Source organism: Poromitra crassiceps (assembly GCF_964638095.1).
Source record: "Poromitra crassiceps genome assembly, chromosome: 12".
In the NCBI taxonomy this organism is placed as follows: Eukaryota; Metazoa; Chordata; class Actinopteri; order Beryciformes; family Melamphaidae; genus Poromitra; species Poromitra crassiceps.
Window position 1 is genome coordinate 13,425,210 of NC_139632.1, and position 22,455 is coordinate 13,447,664.

The following is a 22,455-nucleotide window of genomic DNA, read 5'->3' on the forward strand; positions in this document are numbered from 1 at the left end:
AGACCAGACGGCATCTTAAGTCAAGATTCTTGACTATCTATATGGCTACGAACATGTGAAAGGGACACACATTTGGTAGTTCATCTGTCTTTGTATTAGCCTACTCAAAACATTTCAATTTAATGAAAGCACCCACCCAATCTTTTATTTTGGAAATGTAAACAGGAAATCTTTTCATTCTTGGTGGCTTTACAGCTGCTAAAGCTGGCTAGCCTGAATGTCCGATGTGTTGCTGTATGTATGCTCACCCCTGTGACGGCTAAGGAAACGAGGCTGAGCTGAACCATTGTGAAATGATAAAAAAAACAAACTGACGTGTTAACATATATTTTCTTTACTACAGCATCTCGCCTCAATTGAAACTCAATAAGAGTGCTCAACGACTGCTTGATAAGAGGTCTCCTGACTGAGTCCTCTGCAGGCAGGCAAGGCTTTCTGGGAATTGAAGCAACTTTATCTATAAAAGGGAGCATGTGGGCAATGTTTGTTCTGTTTGTTTCAATTTTTGTCCCACTGATGTCATATAGGAGGCATTGTGACATCACTGAAGATGTCATAAGTGATGTCATAAGTCACTGATGATATCAGTGATGTCATAAGATGCGAAGTTGTGACATAATCAGGGATGTCATAAGAGCTGGTGAGCCTGCACAGTGGTTGAGCTGCAGTGGCCTCATTTGTTCTCGGTTTCATCTCTGTTCTATTTCAGCTTTGTCCCGGAAGTGATGTTACTCAATTGGAAGTGATGTCATCAGTGATGTCGCTTGGGCAAATGTGATATCACTGATTATGTCATAGGCATTGTGATGTCATAAGAGCAATTGTGATGTCATCAGTGATGCGAAGTTGTCAGTGAAGAGCAGGTGAACCCGCACAGCGGTCGATGCCGTGCAGTGGCCGAGCTGCGTATGTGAGTTGCAGGGCGGGCGAGCCTAGGAATCGAGCATGCACAGTGCACTTGATGCTTAGTCAATTAAATTTGCTCTACTGACCAGTTTAACTTCCTGACCTTAAATCGGATGCATCTTATACATTTCATTTTCTGCACCAACACTATTTTCATTAGTTGAATGCTCAACACAGATATCAGTGGAACTGATATCTGATATTCACACTGATATATGTATCAGTATATATATATATATATGATTCTGATAGATCTGATATTATAGAGGAAAGGGAAAACCCTTTCCTCTATAATACAGACAATGCAACACACTGATATTTCTCATCATAGTGGGAGTTTATTGGTTCACTGTAACACAAAAAAAGACACTAGCAGCTTTTTACAGCCTTTATTTTTAATTTGGGTAGACTTCTTTCTTTAAAGGGAATGTAGATACCAAACAACTCATGTTGTCTTATGCATGTTGTCCCCTTTAAAACATTATATTACATCGTACAGCTGGACCTTCAGAAAACAGAGCCATATGGGAGTATATTTCAATGTCACAAGCCAAACTTGGTAAGATAAATCACTACAATTGAACCGATAGAGAATTAAGACAGAGTGGGTTGCCTCTCACAACACTGCGTCACTTGACCTGATTTACTCAACTTATAGGGAGCCCCATCCTCAGTGTCAGAACCCCCTTCCTTCCCCAATGTTAAATAATTTAAAACATTCAACGATATCGCTTTTTTTAGAATCATTGTCTGAACTTAGAATAGATAAAAATACAATACCATCAAAAATGCTATAAAAAGAAAGGACAAAAAGGAATGACATGAGTTTTTGTTTGTGTGTGTGCATGGAAACATGGAGGGGGAAAGCATACATTCCTAATCATGCAAGATACAAATTTTAATTAAACATTTATGCACAGGAAAAAATGTTAATTACTACAATGTATGATTAGAGGAGTATTTTTTTCAGTTCCACTGATATCAGTCAAAGCATGTTCAGGAACAGGGAATATATATATTTATATACTTATTTTCTATTGACATTCCTGAATGACAGCTGATCAACTCTGTACTCAAACTCTACTACTGGACAGGAGATGCTCGTGGAATGGCGGACCTGACCTCGAGGTCACAGACATCATTGTTATCTACAGATAGATGTGAAGGGGCGGGGCCTAACCAGGATACACAAACAAAAAGACGCTACCGTGTCAGTTTTGATCTTGCTACTACCAAGTTAAGTCGTGCTGGACCAGGCAGTGACTTGAGACGCAGATGACAGAAACTAAAAACAGCCAAGTACCTCTTCGCAGGTTGTACAAGGAGGCCATTTTAAGGGGGGGGGGAGAAACGATATTAATGTTCATCATATATGTCAATGCACAAAATAAGTGGCAAGGCAGTTCTGAGGGGCCAAACATCACTGAGTTGCAAACGACTCAAGTGGCCCCGGCGCAAAAGCTTTCGATGACCTGACACGAGACAGGCGGGACAAATCTCCACTCTGCTGCTCACAGGCTAGCTGCTTTCTCACAGTGGAAGCCGCCTCCGCTAATACTGATTGAAAAGAAACCCAGAAGCACAGACCACTTTACAGTCTTCCGTTCCCAAAAGGCGATTTGAAAGGTACAGCGTCTACAGCTTGATACGCAGAGTAGCTCGTTAAAGAAAAAGGAGACGGCTGATCGTTTCACGACTGCGTCTCGTCTGTCCTCAGCTGTCAAAATAGTCGAGAGAACAGAGGCAAAAGCGTCAAAACAACACGGGGAGGATTATTCTGTCGCTACAGGCCGACAGCACCGCAGCAGCTTAGCGGTACGATGATCTTTCAGTGGAATCAAACACAACACAGTAATACATGTGCTATAGAGAGCCAAAGGCAAGCCCACTTCTGGGTTACGCGCATACGAACCAAGGGAGTTCATCCGCCATTTTATTTTCCACAGACATTTTGTAAACTGTGTATAAAAATAGTTTTACTTGGTCAAACCAAGTGATTCAGCTATATTTATAATCAGGAGAGACTATATAACATTTCACTTTGACCAAAAAAAAAGGGGGGGGGGGGGAAATCAGGGATTTGTTTTTGAAGTTTTGGTGAAATGGTCTATGGTCTCCTGATTCTAAATATTGCTGAATTGCTTGGTTTGACAAAGTAAAACTATTTTTATAAGCATTTTGTGAAATGTCTATGGGATGAAATCCCTTGGTTCGTACGCCTAAACCGGAAGTGGGCGTGACTTTGGCTCTCTATACAACTAAACTACCCTTCGACTACTCTTTCTGGATGGGGCAGGCGCGTGAATTCTTGGAAGGATTGATATGTTTGAGGCCAAACTGCAACTCAGCACGGTTGGAACAGGCAGCGGAGACACCGGGGCGGGAGGGAGGGAGGGAGGCGCGTCTCAGAGACATTCGTAGTGAGTCAGAGGCACAGAGCAAAACCGTTCATCTACTGTACAAATCACCCGCAGTACCACAAGCAGACTCCCACACAAACAAACGGCGGCAGGTCGGCTCTGGGCCTCGTTGCGTCTCATCTTGTTAGCGGTTTAAACTTTTGCCTTACGCAACGCTTTGGTTGAACTGTTCGCAGCGCAATCGCCTGCTCTTCTCCAGGAGCCGGGTCAGTGGCAGCCGAGTAGTTTAGAGTCCCTATTTTTCCCCAGCTAGGATCCAGTCTGAGGAAGAGGTCAGTCGGCCGGGAGAGCAGCACTCCCTCCTGTACAGGAGAGCAGCACACACTCCTGTACAGGAGAGCAGCACGCACTCCCACGTTTAGTGAACGCAAAGGAGAGGGGGGAGGGCTGGGCGAGAGAAAGGCAGACGGGCTTCAGACGAAAACACAATCAAACGGGGGGGAAAAAGTAAACCAAACAAACAGAATAAACTTCAAAACAGTAAAAACACAATTCAACCATCAACAACAAAAAGTCCAGTTGTCAGATTACATTACATGACCATTACAGACCGTAATGCAGAGGGCGGAAAGGGACACGGGAAAGAGCACAGAACAGAACACCAGCATTCCCAAACAGTTGGGATGGAGTACGGTGGCTGGGGAGAGAGAGGTTTGAAAACCAGGAAGTTAAGAAGCGACAAAATGAAAGTGCGTAAAGAAGAGTGACCGTGTACACAGTGTGTGTGTGTGTGTGTGTGTGTGTGTGTGTGTGTGTGTGTGTGTGTGTGTAAAACGGCGACCGCAGAGCTCAGAGTGCAACGGCCGAGGGACAGAGAAGTGCGGGACAGTGAGAGAGGGAGAGAGGGACCGAGAAGTGCGGGACAGTGAGAGAGGGAGAGAGGGACCGAGAAGTGCGGGACAGTGAGAGAGAGAGAGAAGGTGAGGACGAAGGAAATCTTGTGAATCTGAGGACTAATAAATAGGGCGATACTGGGAGAGCCAGCCGCAGTGTTTCGTAACATCATTATGTGTTTCAGCGAGGGAGGGGATGGGGGGGGGTGTCAAAGGGTGGGGGGCACCCTGGGGCTGTCAGACACAATCAGCACTGAGAGAAGGTCTGCTTGATCTCGTCCAGCACATTCCCAAGCAGCGTCGGCTCGTCACATTTCGCGTCGATGGACACAGTCTGATCAGCCTGAGAGTCAAGGAGAGAGAGAAGAAAGAAGGACAGAGGCAGAGTCAAGGTTAGAATCGGAAAAATCCAGAAGTATTCAATCTTTTAGGAAACATTACGGGCAGCCAATCAATTGAGACACAACTTGAACATGTTGGGTTTACCGACATGGGAGGACATTCACGAGTTCACTCACCGTTTTGACCAGCAGACAGACATGGTGACCCTGGACAGACCTGCTGTACATGGAGGCACAGGAGTCGATCCTCTCCACAACTGATGGAGGAAGACCACAGAACGCGGGGGTCAGCTGCATTCATGATTTGCTACATTGACAGATATTAATACTGATCATGTGTTTACGCTGTGTGCTCGTGTGCACATACATCCATGTACATGTGTGCGTTTGTGGAAGACCTGAATCAAATAGCATTTGCAAAACGTGTGTTTGTTTTAAATGGCTTGGAGTACTACATGGGCGGGTTTTTACTGCATACAAGCACAATCAGACACTATCAGTTAAGTTGTCCCCCAGAAAAGTACAAAATTAGCTTTCAAGTTATTGCTGTGATTGTCTAAGATGTATGGCTTGACAGGAGTATATTTTTTGGCCTGACAGGAGTATATTTTTTTTAAGTATTATGGTTAGGGCTGGGTTAAAAAAAAATCTAATGAAACAAAAACAAATACTGTAGGCTACATAAATGGAAATGTTTGATCATTAATATCTACTTTTAGAAATTATATAGGCTGAAATCAAATCACTGTGCATAATTGTGAAAGTGTCTTTATTGACAGATGAAAAGGCTGTTATTTATGGTGAGTAAAAATATATGTGTAACTAAAACCATTACAATTGACAACCGGTCCGCAACTTTCTTTCACCCATGTATCTACCATCCTTGGCGCAAAAAAGGTTGGGAACCCCTGTAACTGGACAATCATGCAATTCAGGTTACAGCTCAAAAAACATGTTTTAGTATCACTAACCAAATCGATATTGAAATTAATCGAATCGGAATTGAATCGGGATTAATCGATTCGGAACCTTGTGAATCGGAATCGAATCTTGAAATTTGAACCAATACCCAGCCCTAATTATGGTGCGTGTGTGTGTGTGTGTGTGTACCAGAGAAGTGGTGGTGAAAGCAGATCCTGGCCAGTAGGTGGTGGAAGGGCATGTTGATGCCCTCCAGTTTGACGCAGCTGCCCTTCAGGTCGCCCGACTCCAGCAGCTTTGCAAACGCATCACTGGTCAATTCAAAGCAAAGAGCAGCAATCAGTATCCATCCATCACAGTCACAACTCAGCATCACAGGCAAAGCGCTACATTTCAAAGTTGTTACATGGAATCAAATCAAGTTCAGTTGGTGACACTTTTCACCTCACATTAGCTTGGCAGACATTTTACCAGAGCAGATTACATGACAAACAAGGTCCAACACTGCAAAATAATGTCAATAGACCTTATTCGCTAACCCTGGACGGCACCATATTGTTGACATACCGTCCTGCGCGCACACAGCGCTGCAGCTGACAACTAGTAACAGCCTTATTGTCGTTTCTGTTCCATTACAAAATAGCGATGGTAATGACACCAATAAAAACCCCACAGTTGTTATTTGTATGCTGCCGACGGCAGCCGTTAATGCCTGTAATAAATAAACAAAAGAACGAGGTGAACAGACTTTGCTGTGAGGAGCTGTCAGAAAGTTTCACCTGTCTCAACTAACTATCCACACACTTCTCCTGTGCTGCCGACGTATCCCCAGTCTCGCTCCCTTCACGTCTGAGGACGGTAGAGATAGAAACAAACCACGGCAACTTTATTGCTGTCATTACTACAGTCATGCCTAACGCAGGTCACCATCCGAACACAATTGGAACGATACAGGTAACGCTAACAGCGGCTAGCTTCCTATAAACGCTGCTCCACATAGGCTGTCACTTGAGAGCTGCTGCGTTGTGTCGACAATATGGCGGCGGTGGGCGTGCCAGTACGTGAGTGACGTCAATCGAATAAGGTCTATTAACAAGTCATTTTGTCACAACACAAGTAAAAAAAAAAAGAGCCAATTATGAGATAACTGCAATTGAAATGGATAGAACAACCCTAACCCAAGGTTTTAAGACTCAATACAAGATGAAATCAGTTATGAAGATGGATTTTTGTTGTTGTTGCTGCAGTGACTGCTTTTCAGAGGCGTACGGCGAGCCACCGACCTGTAACAAGGAGTGGTGATCAGGTAGGAGGTGCAGGTAAAGAGCCACCGACCTGTAACAAGGAGTGGTGATCAGGTAGGAGGTGCAGGTAAAGTGCAGTTTGAAGTCCAGTTTCTCGTGAGTGGAGGAGTCCTCATTCTGGGGGAGCACAACAAAACAAACAGAAGAAGGATGAATCATGCAGTACCAACGGGATACTTTCATTCTCTTTTTGATCTTTTTCAGTGCATGCACACAGCCTGGAGCTTCTCCCTGGGCCCTGGTGTTGCTCAAGGGCACTTTAGCAGGGCGGATGTTCCAAGTATATTTCATGTGGGCTTGAACCAGAGTCCTCCAGTTGAAGGACAGTCTCCTTACTCACTATGCCACCGTGCTGCCCCGAAGACTGACCACACAGTTCCACATATGAGGAGTAAAAAGTAAAGTAAAAGTTACCAAAAAAAAAGGAAAAGTGCAAGGATACAAATTAAACAAAGGGCACTCGGTCTGCATATTGTCCGGCCATAATTACGGTGGCGGTCCAGTGTGCGCTCTGGTGCTCGGAGTGGCTATTTACCAACACACCCATTGTGTTGACAAGAACGTGTCCTTAACAGGTAATACCAAATACATTTTTAGTGCATTCATATATTTCTTTCAGTGAAATGTCAGTGACATTGGGTGAAATTCTCATCTCTTTCTAACTGATGAGTGAGTGTGTGTGTGTGTGTGTGTGTGTGTGTGTGTGTGTGTGTGTTCCTACTAACCTTGACTATGAAGGTGAGGGTTCCCTTCAGTTTCTGAGGCATCACGATGCTCTGCACGATGAAGACGAAGCGCGCCTCATTCGACACTCCTGAAGCCCAGGAGAAAGGTTCAGGTCAGACACGATACAAGTCGCAAGAGTGCTTCCAATTTCAAAATTAGGCATAGCTGGGTATTTAGGGGAGGTTAAGAAATAGAAACATTCTAAAAAGCAAAAAACACAACAAAACACCAGAAAAAAAATAAACATAGTAGCTAACTAAATCCTTAGTTGATGACCCTTAGATGCTAAACACATTCACAGGCTGGATTCTGTATTATTTCACAATATTTTTGAATGGTGAACTTCAGAATTCCCTCCAAAAGTGGATATGTAGTGCTTTGGATGAAGTTTTAAATAGTAGTAGTGTGAGACGTTATTCACCTTATGTTCCAATTCAGGGGTCAGCCAATTACTTCCTATTGTGTTTACACTTCCTCTGACAGTACAGTGCCTAGGTATATTGTGTTCATTGTATTAACTGTGGCAGTGTTGTAACACTGCTGAGGGGAATTAAGGTGTGTGCAGACCCCTCAGAGCCAGAGTCAGACTAGGTTGGAAACGGATGGCGTTTTGAACAGGAAGTCGTAACACAACTGGGTCAAGTGGGCGGGGCTACATAAGGTGAATTCTGACCGGGAGGAAGATGGAAGGGCACGGTGAGGCCGTCGTGTGGACCCGCCCCCTCTGGCCTCTGCAGCTTGGAGTTGAGGGAGTCCAGGACGTTGAACTCCATGGATTTGAGGAAGCTGTCACACTTGTTCTCAAATATAACGGACACCACCACCTGACTGCCATCCTGCAGGTTCCCCTGGATGTCACACATCTGGAGGGAGGGAGAAAAATAACACATTTTTCATCATTAAAGACCCAATATGTAACTTTTTTTAATCTTAATATAACAGCTTTTAATTCATTTTGATTGTACTGTATATAGTGACTTCACCAGGTAACTTCGATGCTCCATCCCGGACCATTGGAGTTACCTGGATGTAGCGCCAATTCCTGCGGCAGCACCTTCATATTAAAAGCTTCCCTCTGACAAACTAACAGGAATCTTTTATTGTGAAGGATGTATAGGAAGTGAAATGTGTTTATCGCTAGTTAACTTGATTAACGACTTGTTTAAATAAAACAAGTCAACATAAACTCATTCGGGGATATTTGGAGCTAGGTTTGCCAAGTAGAGAGTACAAGCAGAAATAGTAAAATAGCGGAAGTGTAGGATTTATTAGCGCCTTATATTTACCAGTTCTGGCAGCAGAGGCCACTGTCCTTACATGTTGGGCCTTTAAGTACATTTAATTTTTTAATGCCACTTTGTCTAAAGCCGGAGCTAAGTCCAAATTGTCTACACCTCCCTCCCCTCCCTGTAACTTGAAAGTCAAGAAATGTCCCAGAGAGTCAGAAAATGCATGCAGAAGACACGGCAAATCACTTCATCAACCCGACACCAAGCCACGCATCACTTTTAGCAAGAAACCAGTTTTAGCATTGATTGAACAACACGAGACAAATACATTCTCAGAAATTGGTACAGCGTTAATGTCCAGAAACGCCCTGAACAGTCCAGCTCAGACTAGAGGCTATTCTCTGAAGAGCAGAAAGAAGACAGAGCAACACATCTAGGAGTCTGCAACATAACATCCCGTCACTGACAGCACCTCAGCCAGTACCTGATCAGCATCCTCCACCATCTTTACAGAGGGAGAGAAAAAGGAAAGATCCGCATACAATTTGTTATTTTTCTTTGCTGCTGCTGCTGCCCTTGTTAGCGTTTAGTTAGCCTGCACATGTAAATGAATAGCCTAAACATCAATATAAAATACTATGATTGTTCCCAGAAAAGATTCACCTAGCCAGAGGGACCATGCTAGAGTTTGGCTTTGGTGAATGCTAATGTGAGAAAAATGCAGTGTACTGTAGGAAAATAAAAAATATATTTTGCGGGCAACTTTTCCCCCTACCGTCTAAAAAATTGGGCCCTTTACAAAATGTTGGGGGCAGCGCCGTTTGTGTGCGAGTGTGTTCTTCGTTGTCTTCTTCTGGCAACCAGCTTGCAGGTGCTGAGTGTGCGTTAGAGATGGAAATGTAAATTGAATTCAATGAATGAAAATACAATGATCAAAATCCTGGGGGCAATTTTTGCCCCGTGATCATGCTTTTTAGGGGCATTCTGAGTTTTTGCCCTTGGCCCCTGGCTACATTCCTACACTGGAAGAATGCAAAGCTTTGGTCATTTTCTGAGCCAGTGGCTTCCCTGGGTGACGGCCCACCCTCCACACAGCCCAGTCCCCAACACTCACCATCTTGATGTAGGAGCTCTCAGCCAGGAGGCAGTAATTGGACATGGGCTGAAAGGAGAGAAGAGCTCATGTCAGATCAGGCCTGGTCTGTCATTCAGTATGCTAACAAGGCAACTGGAGCCTGGCCTGCCTAGCCGATGCATAACAATAAGCCAGACGGTCTGTACCAGTCAATGAGTTTCAACAGTCAAGCTAGGAAGGACACAATACTGTCTATGAACAAACATTTGGTGGCTCTGAGGTCAGTGATCTGCTTTTTCCTAAAGGAGAATTTCAGTATTTTTCAACCTGGACCCTATTTATTTTTTTATGTGTAACTATGATGAGCATACACTTTTGAATTTGGTGCAGTATTGACCAGTTGGCAGACGCATTGCCGCATGCCCCTACTGCACTAAACAAGCTTGTTTTTGCCACTGACATTATCTGACAGGTTCATATTCCATGACAGTATTATAGAGAGAGAGTTGCGTTTTTGCAGGAAGTCAGCTGTGCCAAGCAAGACGGGAGCAGCCATGTTTAGCTTCGGAGTATCCAAACAGAAAGCGTGAAAGATTTTGTAAGTTATGGCCGAATATTTAGCTAATGTGCGTGTGCGTTTGAGAAAGGCCTTTACATATGAAGAAATGACGGCGAACAAATCTTTTCGCCACATTTTCAGTTTTCACTCTGAAAATTTGAGTCGACGACGAGTAAAATTACCCCGACCCTGCTTACCAAATTACCGTAAGGGAGTGTGAATTCAGTCTGAGCGTAACACAAAAACATACATGGCTCTACGTTGTTCTCAAGCACTGCCTCCGCCGGCGTTTAGTTCATTTTTACCCGTGCCCATAACCGTGAATTTATAGAAGTATATTTTTTACCCGATACACAAGCTTTTTGCGGGTAACCCACAGGTACCCGACCCATTGCAGGACTCTGACACACACACACAGTGTATATATTATGTATATATGTATATATATAAACATGGACAGAACTCAAGCTTTCCTCAGAGTGCAGACTGAATGTTTTGCGTGAGGGCCATTTTTCTTCTTTGTGAGCATACCTGCCACAGTGATGGTTAAGATTGACGTCACCCTTGAGGGTAATACTGACCGGCAGAGGCTCCTCCTCCTCCTCCTCCACGGTGCCGTTCTGCACAGACTCCTCCCCCCCTCCGTCACTGTGGTGGTGATGGTGGTGGTGGTGGTGGTGCTTCTTTTTCTTTTTCTTCTCCTTCTCTTCCTTCTCCTTTTTCTGCTTCTTCTTCTTGTGCTTGGATGATTTCTTATCGTGGAGAAACCCACAAGGGACAGAGAGGGGGGGGGGGGGGGGATTCATTCAAGCAAGGCTAAAAATAATCTGAAGTGAGGTTGAAATTAGAAGTTGGCGGCAACTTACACAAGGCACAACATAAGGCTGGGCAACAATGAAAATGTACTCTCTTGACTGAAGTCAATAATGAGACTAGTAGCAGAAATACTCAACAGGCCACATCAGTGCCAGCAGGTCTGTGTGGTAAAGCATTCAGATAAAACAGTGTGAGCAACAACTGCCAACAGACCACATCCTGTCAGGTCAGTGTGAACTAGAAGCCCTATAGCAACACAGGGCGACAGTCACGTCTGCTAATTATTGCGTCGTCAGCAGATGACTCACAGTCTCCTCCGTCTCCGTGTCTTTGGGCTCGTCGGGCTCAGAGTCTGGCGCTGTGCCAGACGCTTCCTGGGGGACGGGGGCTGCTACTGCTACGGTTGCCACTTCCTGTTGACACACGCCACACACAGACAGACAGACAGACAGACAGACACAGACACACACACACACGTGGATGTTTAGAAGCCAGTAGCCTTCGTATACAACAGATAAACTGGTTGTTTGCCAGTTCTATGTGAGTAGAAGTGAGGTTAGAGAGATCATTCAGTCATTCATTAAAAAAAAAGAGGCTGATTGGCGGGACCGTAGAGCCAGCATGGCTGCGAGTACGCGCTCTCCTGGCCTAGTTCTGTGCTGTCATGGTGGCGTGACAAACCCACACAAAACAGGTGGGGGAACAGAGGCAGGTTGAGGCGTGTCTGAAGGAGGTTCCAGACACATTTGCTTAAGGGGCTGACAGCTCACATGATTAATACGGAGTTCGTCGAAAGCTGGAAGTTCAGAAATCTCGACGGTCTTCCTGAGACCTGAACAGATATCTACGGGTGTAATTTTGCACAAAGATGCAGAGAAGCTGCTACATAAAGCAGCTACTGACCACACCTGAACATACATAGAACAAGCTATACTGTCGTTTATTCTTATTCTATTTATGTCCCCTATAGCAGCTGTAGCAGCAGGTCTATATACAGTAGGCATAATCTAAGAGCTACTGCCTGAAAAAAAAAAAAAAAAAAAAAAACGCTTAGCTAACACTTTAACAAAAATATCTAGTTTCTTTAAATATCCTACTGAACAGACTTCCTGTTCAATTCAATCAATCCAGAAGTTGATTTTCTTAAGAATTGCACTGGAAAATGTTTTTCCATGAGAAAGGTCTTCTCATATCAAGAAAGAAAAGACGGAGAACAAATGGGTTTTTTTGTGCGCCACATTTTCAGTTTTCACTCTGAAATGAGTCGACGATGAGTAAAATGACCCCCGACCCCGCTTTTGAGAAAAATGTCTGCATTGTGCCTGAGGTGATCTCTGTGTCTAGGTGGACGGTTGTCAAACAAAAAGAGGTCTAGTGCAGACAAAGACGAGCACAACACCCTTATGTGGTGATGGGAGGAGCGGTCAGAGGACATGTGGTGACACAGTGGCGACTCTAGGCCAGATTCCAGGGAGTCTCAGGCACCCTCCGTTCGCCTGTCAACACCACCAACTACACCACAACAACAACAAACAACTACGTTGACCTCACAACCGACACGACACCCAGCGAGCAAAACTTAAAATCTTGAGAATACATGCCGGACGAAAAGAAAGAAGGCTGGAGAATGAAGAGAGGGAAGGGTTAGGTGACCTGTGAAAGAGAGGAAGTTGTGTCAAAAACGGGACAAGTGTGGAAGCGGGAGGGAAAACAGGGAGCCATAGTGAGAGGCAATCGAGCTCAACAGTCACGTGACTTTTCGTGACGTCATTTGCCCCGGAAGTCCGTTCCGCATTCAATTTCTCCGTAAGACATTTCGATAAATCCTTATATAACGAGTTTTAAGGCTGGAACCAAGCCAACACTGAATCGCGAGTGACCATAAAACATTCAGTTTAAGCAAGAACAAAAAATAACAACGGGAAAAATGTTGATTCCCCCCCCCCCCCCGACGGTTATTTTTTGTTCTTGCTTAAATCGAATGTTTTATTATCACTCACGATTCTCTGGAAGACTGGTTGGCTTGGTCCCAGCCTTAAAACTCGCTATATAAGGATTCATCGAAAAGTCTATGGAGAAAATGAATGAGGAACTTACTTCCGGGGCAAAAATGACGTCAAGAAAAGTCACGTGACTTGAGCTCTATAGAGGGTGAATGCATGGCCAAAGTGCTGCGAGCCGACACGTGAGGTAAATGGAGGAGACGTGGAGATACCGAGGAGGAGTGTGCACATGGGTGAGCAGAGGGGGAGAAAAGAGAGAGAGAGAGAGAGAGGGGGAAGACTCAACCTGGGAGTTAGAGGGCACTGGAGCATTTGAGAGCCAGAAATCCAGATCCGAAACCTAGAAGGGGGAGGGAAGGGAGAGGAGGGCGAGGAGGTGAGAGGCACACAGGTTTCAAACTTTTCAAACTTCCTACTATTCGTGAAAATGGATACAGAGGATTACGCCGTTTCTATTTCATGAATAAATCAAGAATTGGGCGAGAGACTACACAGAGCCTAAGAGGAAACTGATACTTGACTCGGTCACCAGAGCCGATTGAAAGCGAGGCTGGCGACAAGCAGAGGAAGTGTGAAGCGAAGTGAAAATGATTACAGCAATGTGTCTGCTGGCAACTTCTCAGCAAGAACTTGGCCTTCTCATTGAATCATAATCAACAGGCTATTCTTTAGCATTGTTTGATAATGACATTTTTATCAGCACAATTCTGGGTCAAGTGAGATCGGGGACTCCCTAAAAACACGGTATTTCACCCGGATGGGTGTGGTTTTGCAGGACGGGACCGCCTCTCAGTCCATGCCCTGAATGCACGTTCAGGAGCTTTACACAATGAAGAGTGAGTTATGTTAGGTTTGGACAAATAATGTAGGTTGCTACTTTTATTTTGAACTATCCAGTCCTGCCAACATTAGAATAGCTTGGTTAGGTTCAGACAACAGGGAGTTGTTGACGTTAGGGGTAGTGTCATCTAAATGCCAATTTCAGCACTATTTAGTTGTACATTAGAGATGTACATTGTATGAGCTTTTATGCCACCCTAATCCGTGTGGATGCATGAACCATCCGCCCGCCATAAATCCGTGCAAATTATTTTGTACCATTTATAGATCTGTGCCTGCCATGCACCAGACATTTCACAACGCTATAAATTAGCGATTTGGGTAGATGAACTTACTGTTTCTGCTGCCGTCGGTGCGATCGCTGCAGTCCACTACAAATAAACTTCCATGCTGTATTATAATCCAGTCCAGCACTTGCCCATGTAGCATACGAGGCTAACGCTATAGCTTTAGGTTTAGATCAAGACTGGATTGACCTGTATGGGAAAATAATAATAATACGATACGCATCTTCTCTTCCAACGGTCTTCAGCGGAGAATCCTGTTTGACGTTCTGGTGACATCATTGACCATATAAGGAGTAAGAAAGGAGGCATATCCAATCGACGTTGACGTGTGGCTATTTGTTTACCACTGCCTTGGGTCCTTTGGGGGTCCTTGCTACCTAACAATAGGCGGCTAACATGTGCCTGACGAAAAATGAAGCTTAAAATACGTTCATAGACTAGATAACATAATCAATATTAAGGTTCCTCATTAATGGTACATCATTTCACCCGCCCGCAACCCATCCGCTATTAATCAGAATGTTTATTTTTATGATGATGATATCCACGGTCAGCGCGGTTTATAACTGCGGCCCGCGCATCTCTATTGTACATATTTTCCAGTATAACATTACGATGATCAACTTGAGAATGTATCAACAGGTACTGTAAGTCATGAAAATCTGCAGGGGAAGTGTAGTTACATTTCCAGCTGTGCCAGCAGTACAAGGAGCAAAACGTATCTTCTTAAAAATCAATGATCTCACACACGCACGCACGCACGCGCGAGGTCTCCTGAAGTTTTAATCTTGGGGTTAAGGCAAAGATTAGGTGAATAAACAACTTTTTAGGTCACAGTTTTGCTGGCTTATCCAAGTAAGGAGACGACCCAATGCGAACAGACAAGAATGTGCTTCAGGCACAACACTGTGTGTGACGCAGGATGTAAGGCGCCGGGTGAAATGCTGTGTTTTTAGTCCTGAGTGAGATCTTACGTGTGAACTCTGTTGCTAGGCAGGAATATAGCCTCGCTCCCCCCTTTCTGATATGGCATACCTCAGCGCTGGTGGAGGTGGGGGGCGGTGCCGCCACCTCATTGGTCTCCTCCGATTGGACCGCAGGCTCATCCGGCGGACCCATGAGATCCTCCCCTTCCTCGTGTTTGTGTTTCTTCTTCTTCTTCTCCTCTTTGCTCTTCTGCGAAAACAGAAGAATAAATTCCGCCCCGTGTCAGCGAGGTCGGAAACGCGACGGCTGAGTCATCATGTGCCCGCCATAAATCTCCTTTACTGGTTTCATTCATCAGTCTAGAATGACAGGCTGAGGGTAGCAAGGTTAGCGGGAAGAATGGCTCATATCCCTCCCTAGTGGTGAAAAGGGCATCTCTCACCCTTACCTTCCTGTCCTTCTCTTTGTCCTTCTTCTTCTCTTTCTTCTCTTTGCTGCTCTTCTTCTTGGGCTCCGGTGGGGTGACGATCTGTGTGTGTCCGTCTTCTTCTGCGGGGCTTTTCAGGGCCTCTGTGGGACGGTGTGACCTGACCGGGAGCTGCTGCTCACTGTCTGCCAGGGGCCTGGGAACACAAACATGCACAGATCAACCTTGGCTCCAAACCACGAGGTAACGTTGGTCAACATGGAGCCACTGGCATCGTCCAAACAGTCTTTTAACTAGCTTCGTTTCCTTGGAATACTTTCGTCAGTGACTACTCGTCTTGTCAGGAAAGGTCAGAGGAGGGTTGCGGTATTAAGATACGGCCATCCGCTGCCTTGTGCAGCAGGCAGCTCTCATTCAAAGCGTTGAGGTAAGCCATTCCTCAGACAGAGCTTGGAGTGTTGGACATTCCCGGACATTCCCAGACAGCTACAGACTACACTAAATTCCTCCATATTGAACTGATAAGAGCCGTCCGCTTTATTTTCCCCCAAGCCAGGCCCTTCAGAGCAGTAACTCTTGTCCACTGTAGCCCCCTGCTGGCAGTCCACTATAAAGACTGCATTACAGTTGTCTGTCAACACCTTAAAGTGTATACTTGTCTCTTACACTTAGCCCAGCTTCACAGATAATAGTCTAAGCCCCCATCTTGTCTAACCTATTTCTCTCAGTGGAGATCTGCACCATTAGGAATTTCTTAGTCTAAAACAAGGGCTTGACCCATGCCTATTAAACTGGTCTTAAATGATTTAAAAATCATAGAATTGCTGCTATGTCGTCATTTCCACCTAAGGCAGGTAAAGATGCCCCACTTCAACAGGAGGGCTGGTGAGAGTTTGGAGGCATAGCAAGTCTAACGCGATCAACTGAGTCGGATCCGAGTTGGATCTGGGGACTGAGAGCAACAAGGCTACAGGACATAAGCCCTGGGCTGAGCTTCCTCAAAGCATGGTGAGAAGATTCTGTTTGCCAAGATGCTTCTGGGAAACTCATCCAGGAGTGCGGGTGGTGAAACATGAGGTCTTGAGAACATCAGCAGTGGCCAGTTAAAGATCAACTTTCTCCATTATTATTATTAGTATTATTATTATTATTTTAATCAAACAAATCTGTCAAAAGGAGAACTCTTTTCTCTGGCCCTTGTTACAGGAAGTTGAAGGACAATCATATTAGCCAGCTAGTAAGTATACCAACCACTGTTTCTGTAGCTTTGCCTGCTGCTGATATTGTCAAGCTATTATTAAGGTAGAGGTTTCAAACAAAGCAGTAGGGTAAAGATACACAGGATATTGCAGTAGGTCAAAGGCTACAATTTCCTGAGTGAGAGATATGAAAGAGAAATAAGATCGAGATAAAAAAAAAAGAGAGACGGAAAGGGCAGGCAAAAACAGGAACCAGGCACTGCACCAGATGAGGAAAGAAAGGACAGCTATGTTAGTGGGAGGAGAGAGAGAGAGAGACAGACTGAGAAAGAAAGAGAGAGAGAGACAGACATGCCAATCCATCTACAGTGGGAGCCCAGGTCCTGTGGCCGGGGTGCTACTCACCTGCGCCCGGCCGACGCCAGCAAGCTGCCCAGACAGAGAGGCAGTAATGGGTGTGTGAATGCATAGAAGAGAGGAAGCAGAAAGCAGAGCACCATGAGAAGGAGGGGCTGAGTGTGGAGAGGGTCAGGACAACATCACACAGCAGCCAGGACGCTTATCAGGGATCAATATAACTCTGGGTTCAGACATCATCTCATAGCAGCTTCAACAAACAAACAAAGAAACAGGGGGGGGGGGGGGGGGGGGGCTGGGGCAGCTACAGCCCTAGGCCAAACAGGTTCAACGATTGGTTAATTATCTCAATCACATATGCAGGGGCTGGGTTTCAACCACAGCTTCCAAATTATTATTATTATTATTAAGGTTGAACATGGACTCACTTGTCCAGATCGATGTCCAGTGCTTTGTGAGGGTCGTTGGGGTCTTTGTCATCGTCGTCACTGGGTAAGGCATTCTGAGGCAGGCAGAAAGTGGAATCATCAATAAAACAGATTTAACATCTATCCAAATACCGTTTCAATTAACTGGTTTTCAATGTATAATGAGAATGTAAACATGTCGTGAAGAAATATTTAGAGATAATAGACTTCCAGTCTCTGAGCTGAGGAACCGATTAACTTAAGCATTGAGCAGTCAATGATTTTGTTATTTACCGTAAATTCCGGACTATAAGCCGCGGCTTTTTTCCCGTTTTTTGGCCTTTTTTGCCCCCTGCGGCTTAAATAACGGTGCGTCTTATCTATGGATTGTTCCAGCAAACGGCCACTCGGGAACCTCCAAAATCTATGGATGTTGGTATGAGGCAGAACGAGAGCAAGACAGACATTATGAGAGCGAGACCCTGATTGGATGATGTTGCAAAAAATGTGCCTCGCGACCTGATTGGAGCACTGTGCCACTACTCTCTCTCAGCCACTACGGTAAAACACCCTCCCTCCTCCCTCGCTCCGGGGGGAAAAAGGCAGCGATTGAGCTTGAAAGACAGTCTGAATGAAATTGAATGTAACATTCCCAATTCTATGTATTACATTCTAAAAAACTAACAGCAACATTTTGGAAGGCTAAGCCACACAACTAGCTCGTTGTAATCTAACATCATGCTTCAAAAGATGGAGAACTGGCTGTGTTACGACGATGGCGGCGATTGAGCCTGAAAGCCATGTCTGAGACAGTAGCGAGACAGGAACAACAACAGCAGCAGCAGCAAAGGATCATGCACAAACCCGAGACGAAAGGGACTGTCCGTCAGGGCGCGGACGACTGTGTGTCAGCAACTCCCTCCCGACTACCAGGAGAAAATTACAAACTTCGGCGAATTCACACAAAGAAAGATCAAGGAATATTCCATCGGACCGGAGCAGATCATAAATATGGATGAAGTGCCTTTGACGTTCGACCTGCCTCTCACTAGGACTGTTAACAAGAAAGGTGAATCGTCCATCACGTTGAGAACCACAGGTCACGAGAGAACGAATTTCACTTGTGTTCTTGGCTGCACAGCAGCTCCCGCCGATGGTGATTTTTAAGCATCTCACAATGTGTGATTTTGTCTGGGGATTAGTGACCTGACTTTTGTTTTGTTGAAATGTTAATAAATGGGAGCTTCCCCAAACAGCCATCTCTTTCCCGACAATCCCCTCTGTGCACGAAGCCTTACATATGGTAATTAAACATCAAAACACCCGCGGCTTATAGACCGATACGGCTTCTAGAAGAAAAAAATAGTCACCTTTGAAGGTGCGTCTTATAGACCGGTGCGCCTTATAGTCCGGAATTTACGGTAATTCTGACTGAGATGTCCAGAGTCATTCAGTTTCTTAAAAGTAGGAATATTGGGTAAATAAATAGCATATAAGCAGCTATATGATTTAAAGGTAAACACCAATCAATTTAGAAATTCCTATATGTTATTGCTCATTTGGGCAAGCTATAACAACTACAAAACAAGGGCTGGGGGGACAAGATAAGGAGGGGGGGAGCTCAATACAGCAACACCTAATTTTATTTTTTTTGATTCAGAAGATCCTGACTGCCTTTTGAATCCAAAAACTAGAAGGTGCAAGATAACCTCAATAAAAACAATGTCACTGTTAACTTATGAAATTGTTTACACAGATTTACATTTAATTCGCCTAATAAAGAAGAAAATATATAAATTTCAGTATTATGTACATAAAACCAATACTATGTGATGTATTGAAATCAAATTGATTTGACTACTATGAGGTGAATCAAATCGCATGATGTCCCCTCCCCAAAACATGCTGCAGCAAATCAGCCCCATTCATTGTCTATAGAGCAGCTCCTGACAATATGATAATTTTGAGTCATATTCCCTACGTTTCCGGCTTTGGGGAGAGTGTTGACAACGTATATAAAACCATAGAGACACTGCGGAGCGCGTCGTCATTCAGAAACCACGCCCAAAACGGGAGAAAACAAAAAATCCTCTCCCAATCCGGGCGTTCTCCTATGTCGCATGCATGGTCGCGTGTTGCACATAAAGATCATATATATGGAACATGAACACTCCAACTTACTTCACTGACAGCTAGATCCACATTTTTCTTGTCGCCAATTATTGTTTTACTCGGTAGTACAAAAAAACTTTAATTGGCGATTTTTAACATTTGTTGTTTTTGCGCATCCCACCACACAACAGCTTTTAGCTATGTTTAATTCCAGGAAAATGACGCTGGTGTGTGGAACTGAACGGAGAGCTTCCCCCCGTGATGGGCATGGCCTATTTCATGCAGTGTCTCTATAGTGATGTCTAGGCCACTCCAGCCTACCTTCATGCAGTGTCTCTATAGTGATGTCTAGGCCACTCCAGCCTACCTCTGGCATCTCCTCGGTAACAATGTCCACGTGCTGCGCCGGCGTGATGTCCTCCTCGCTCTCCGGGCCCGAGTCATGTTTCCTCCCTCGTCCGCTGCGCTTGTCTTTCCTCTTCTTCTTCTCCTTCTTCTTCTTGTCCGCCCTCTGCTGCTGCCGGCGCTCCTCCTCCAGCTTCACGTACTGGTCAGACATCGGCAGACCTGAGGCCGAAGAGGAATCAGAGGGGAAGTCTGATAGAGGTTAAAAGACAAATATGCAATAAGTCATATTTGATATTTGTTAAAGACAAACATGAAAAAGGGGATTGAGACGAAGTAGCAGAGGAGAAGGAAGAGGAATAGATCACGGAAGGAAGATAAAAAGAAAATAGTGCGCTATTTAGTTGAGTGAACCTTGCAGATTGCTTCATTGTTACTGTCACTGCTATATCTGCCAAGATGGCAGTAGATGAATCAGTTTTGATTTTGGCATCATTTTAAGAGTGGCAAGTGTGAGGCAAGTGTGAGGTGAGTGTGAGGTGAGTCGTGTGAGAGGAGTGTGTTTTGTCAGTGCGAGTAGGGATGGGGGTCGTTAAATTTTTTATTGATACCATTTTCAAGACTGCTTAGTGATCCGAGTCGTCAAGTCTCTTCTATTATTTGGTGGAAAGACCAGACGACAATAAATTCTCAACAGAAATGAGATTGATATGATGTTGCTTTTATTGCTTAACTCAACTGTGAGTCTGTGACCGTTTGATTTCTGAACAGAATGAAATGTGCCTAGCCTGGTGAGGCAATTCAATCACTTTAAATCGATGTATGTTTGTGCACCAGTGATTTGAGGTAAATGACATGACTCTCGTCTCGAGACATAATGTTACGTTATACTATAACGGTTATAGGACCCGTTAAGTCTCGATAGCAGTATCGATAAGCTCAGACCTTATTGATTTTCGGGTTTTGAGAAATTATCGATCGATCCGGGTCTCAATCCCCATCCCTTGTGTGTTTTGTGAGTGTGAGACGAGTGTGTTTTGTGGTGGTGTTGGCTCAATCTGAACCACCTGGGACTTTGAGAGGCACACTGAGGTCAATCTGCACGACTGGGATGTGCTCCACTCCGGGGGCGTCCTGGTACACCTACACAAAAGACACACTCATTTAGAACATCACTTGCACAAAACACACAAGAGAGAATATGACTTTTTACACGTCATACATCATCAGAACTGAAGAGAGAATATGACTTTTTACACTTCATACATCATCAGAATCACCCACAAAGATCATGTTTTATTTCTGGGCTGTCCAGTTTTAAACAGATTGGACTATTAAAGGAGAATTTCGTTTTTTTTCAACCTGGACCCTATTTTCCACACTGTATGTGTCTAAGGGACTCATCGTGACATATTTTTTTCAAATTGGTCCAGTACTCACCGAGATAGCCTTGTTTACAGCTCGAGCAATGTGCTCAAACAACTATCAGTGTAAACTACACAGGGCAATCCTGCACCGCATCGTCAATACACGTTCGCTAATAAAACTGCTTGTTTTGCCGTCTGCGGGAAGGCTCAAACTGTCAATAGTGTTTGGCAACATGGAAACGACTCTATACATGAGTATTATTCTCCGGGGTTTACTGTGGGACAGAGAAACTGTGCGTATGAAGAGGCGAGAGGAGAGAGAGAGAAAGGAGGACAGCACAGCGCTGTTGACACAGTGCAAGCTTCCCTGCTCCTCTCGCTCTCTCTCTCTCTCTTTCCTCGCCTGTTCACACCCATTTTCTCTGTCCGGAGAGTCGTTTCCATGTTGCCAGGCAGACACTATTGACAGTTTGAGCCTTCCCGCAGACGGCAAAACAAGCAGTTTTATTAGCAAACGTGTAGATACACTGATAGTTGTTTGAGCACATTGCTCGAGCTGTAAACAAGGCTATCTCGGTGAGTACTCGACCAATTTGAAAAAAATATGTCACGATGAGTCCCTTAGACACATACAGTGTGGAAAATAGGGTCCAGGTTGAAAAAAAACGAAATTCTCCTTTAAACAATGACATTTATGCACACAGAATGAGATATAGCATAATTGTGTTGGCGATCCTACCTTCTGAGAGGATGGGGAGGCCTTGAGGAAGAATGGGTTGTTGGCTTGCTCCTGCTTTCTGACTTCTCTCCTCTGGTGGGAAGTGGGAAGAAAACAGGGACAGGGCCACGACATCAATCAATTAGTGAGGGCAAAGCACAAGTCACATCTAGCATGAGAGGGGATCGACATGGGGAAAGTGATTTACTCTTATTACGACTGAGAAGCTCATGTTTTGGAGATCAGGGCTGCAAATGACAATCATATTGAATCATTTTTGCATCTTCTTATATCAGCAGCCTTTCCAATTACAAGTGGCATGAAAGTGAAATGATC

At 44.6% G+C, this 22,455-nt stretch overlaps 1 protein-coding gene across 6 annotated transcripts in view; it reads right to left on the reverse strand.

The window, feature by feature from the left end:
- Positions 1-1,256: 1,256 nt before the first annotated feature.
- ap3d1 (adaptor related protein complex 3 subunit delta 1) overlaps positions 1,257-22,455 on the reverse strand; it is a 44,433-nt gene continuing 23,234 nt past the window's right edge. The window contains exons 18-34 of one of the 6 annotated variants that reach the window (XM_083648055.1): positions 22,141-22,212; positions 21,102-21,177; positions 20,057-20,286; positions 17,599-17,672; positions 15,636-15,810; positions 15,296-15,436; positions 13,420-13,473; positions 11,439-11,543; positions 10,896-11,066; positions 9,795-9,842; positions 9,165-9,185; positions 8,125-8,314; positions 7,451-7,539; positions 6,757-6,842; positions 5,611-5,732; positions 4,678-4,757; positions 1,257-4,502 (exon numbers count right to left, since the gene is read on the reverse strand). In XM_083648055.1, the coding sequence (XP_083504181.1) occupies positions 4,407-4,502; positions 4,678-4,757; positions 5,611-5,732; positions 6,757-6,842; positions 7,451-7,539; positions 8,125-8,314; positions 9,165-9,185; positions 9,795-9,842; positions 10,896-11,066; positions 11,439-11,543; positions 13,420-13,473; positions 15,296-15,436; positions 15,636-15,810; positions 17,599-17,672; positions 20,057-20,286; positions 21,102-21,177; positions 22,141-22,212 (1,830 nt within the window). In that variant the 3' untranslated portion in view covers positions 1,257-4,406. Of the gene's footprint in view, positions 4,503-4,677; positions 4,758-5,610; positions 5,733-6,756; positions 6,843-7,450; positions 7,540-8,124; positions 8,315-9,164; positions 9,186-9,794; positions 9,843-10,895; positions 11,067-11,438; positions 11,544-13,419; positions 13,474-15,295; positions 15,437-15,635; positions 15,811-17,598; positions 17,673-20,056; positions 20,287-21,098; positions 21,178-22,140; positions 22,213-22,455 lie in introns of all 6 variants that reach the window. The other 5 variants (XM_083648057.1, XM_083648058.1, XM_083648059.1 and 2 more) reach the window with 5 other exon arrangements.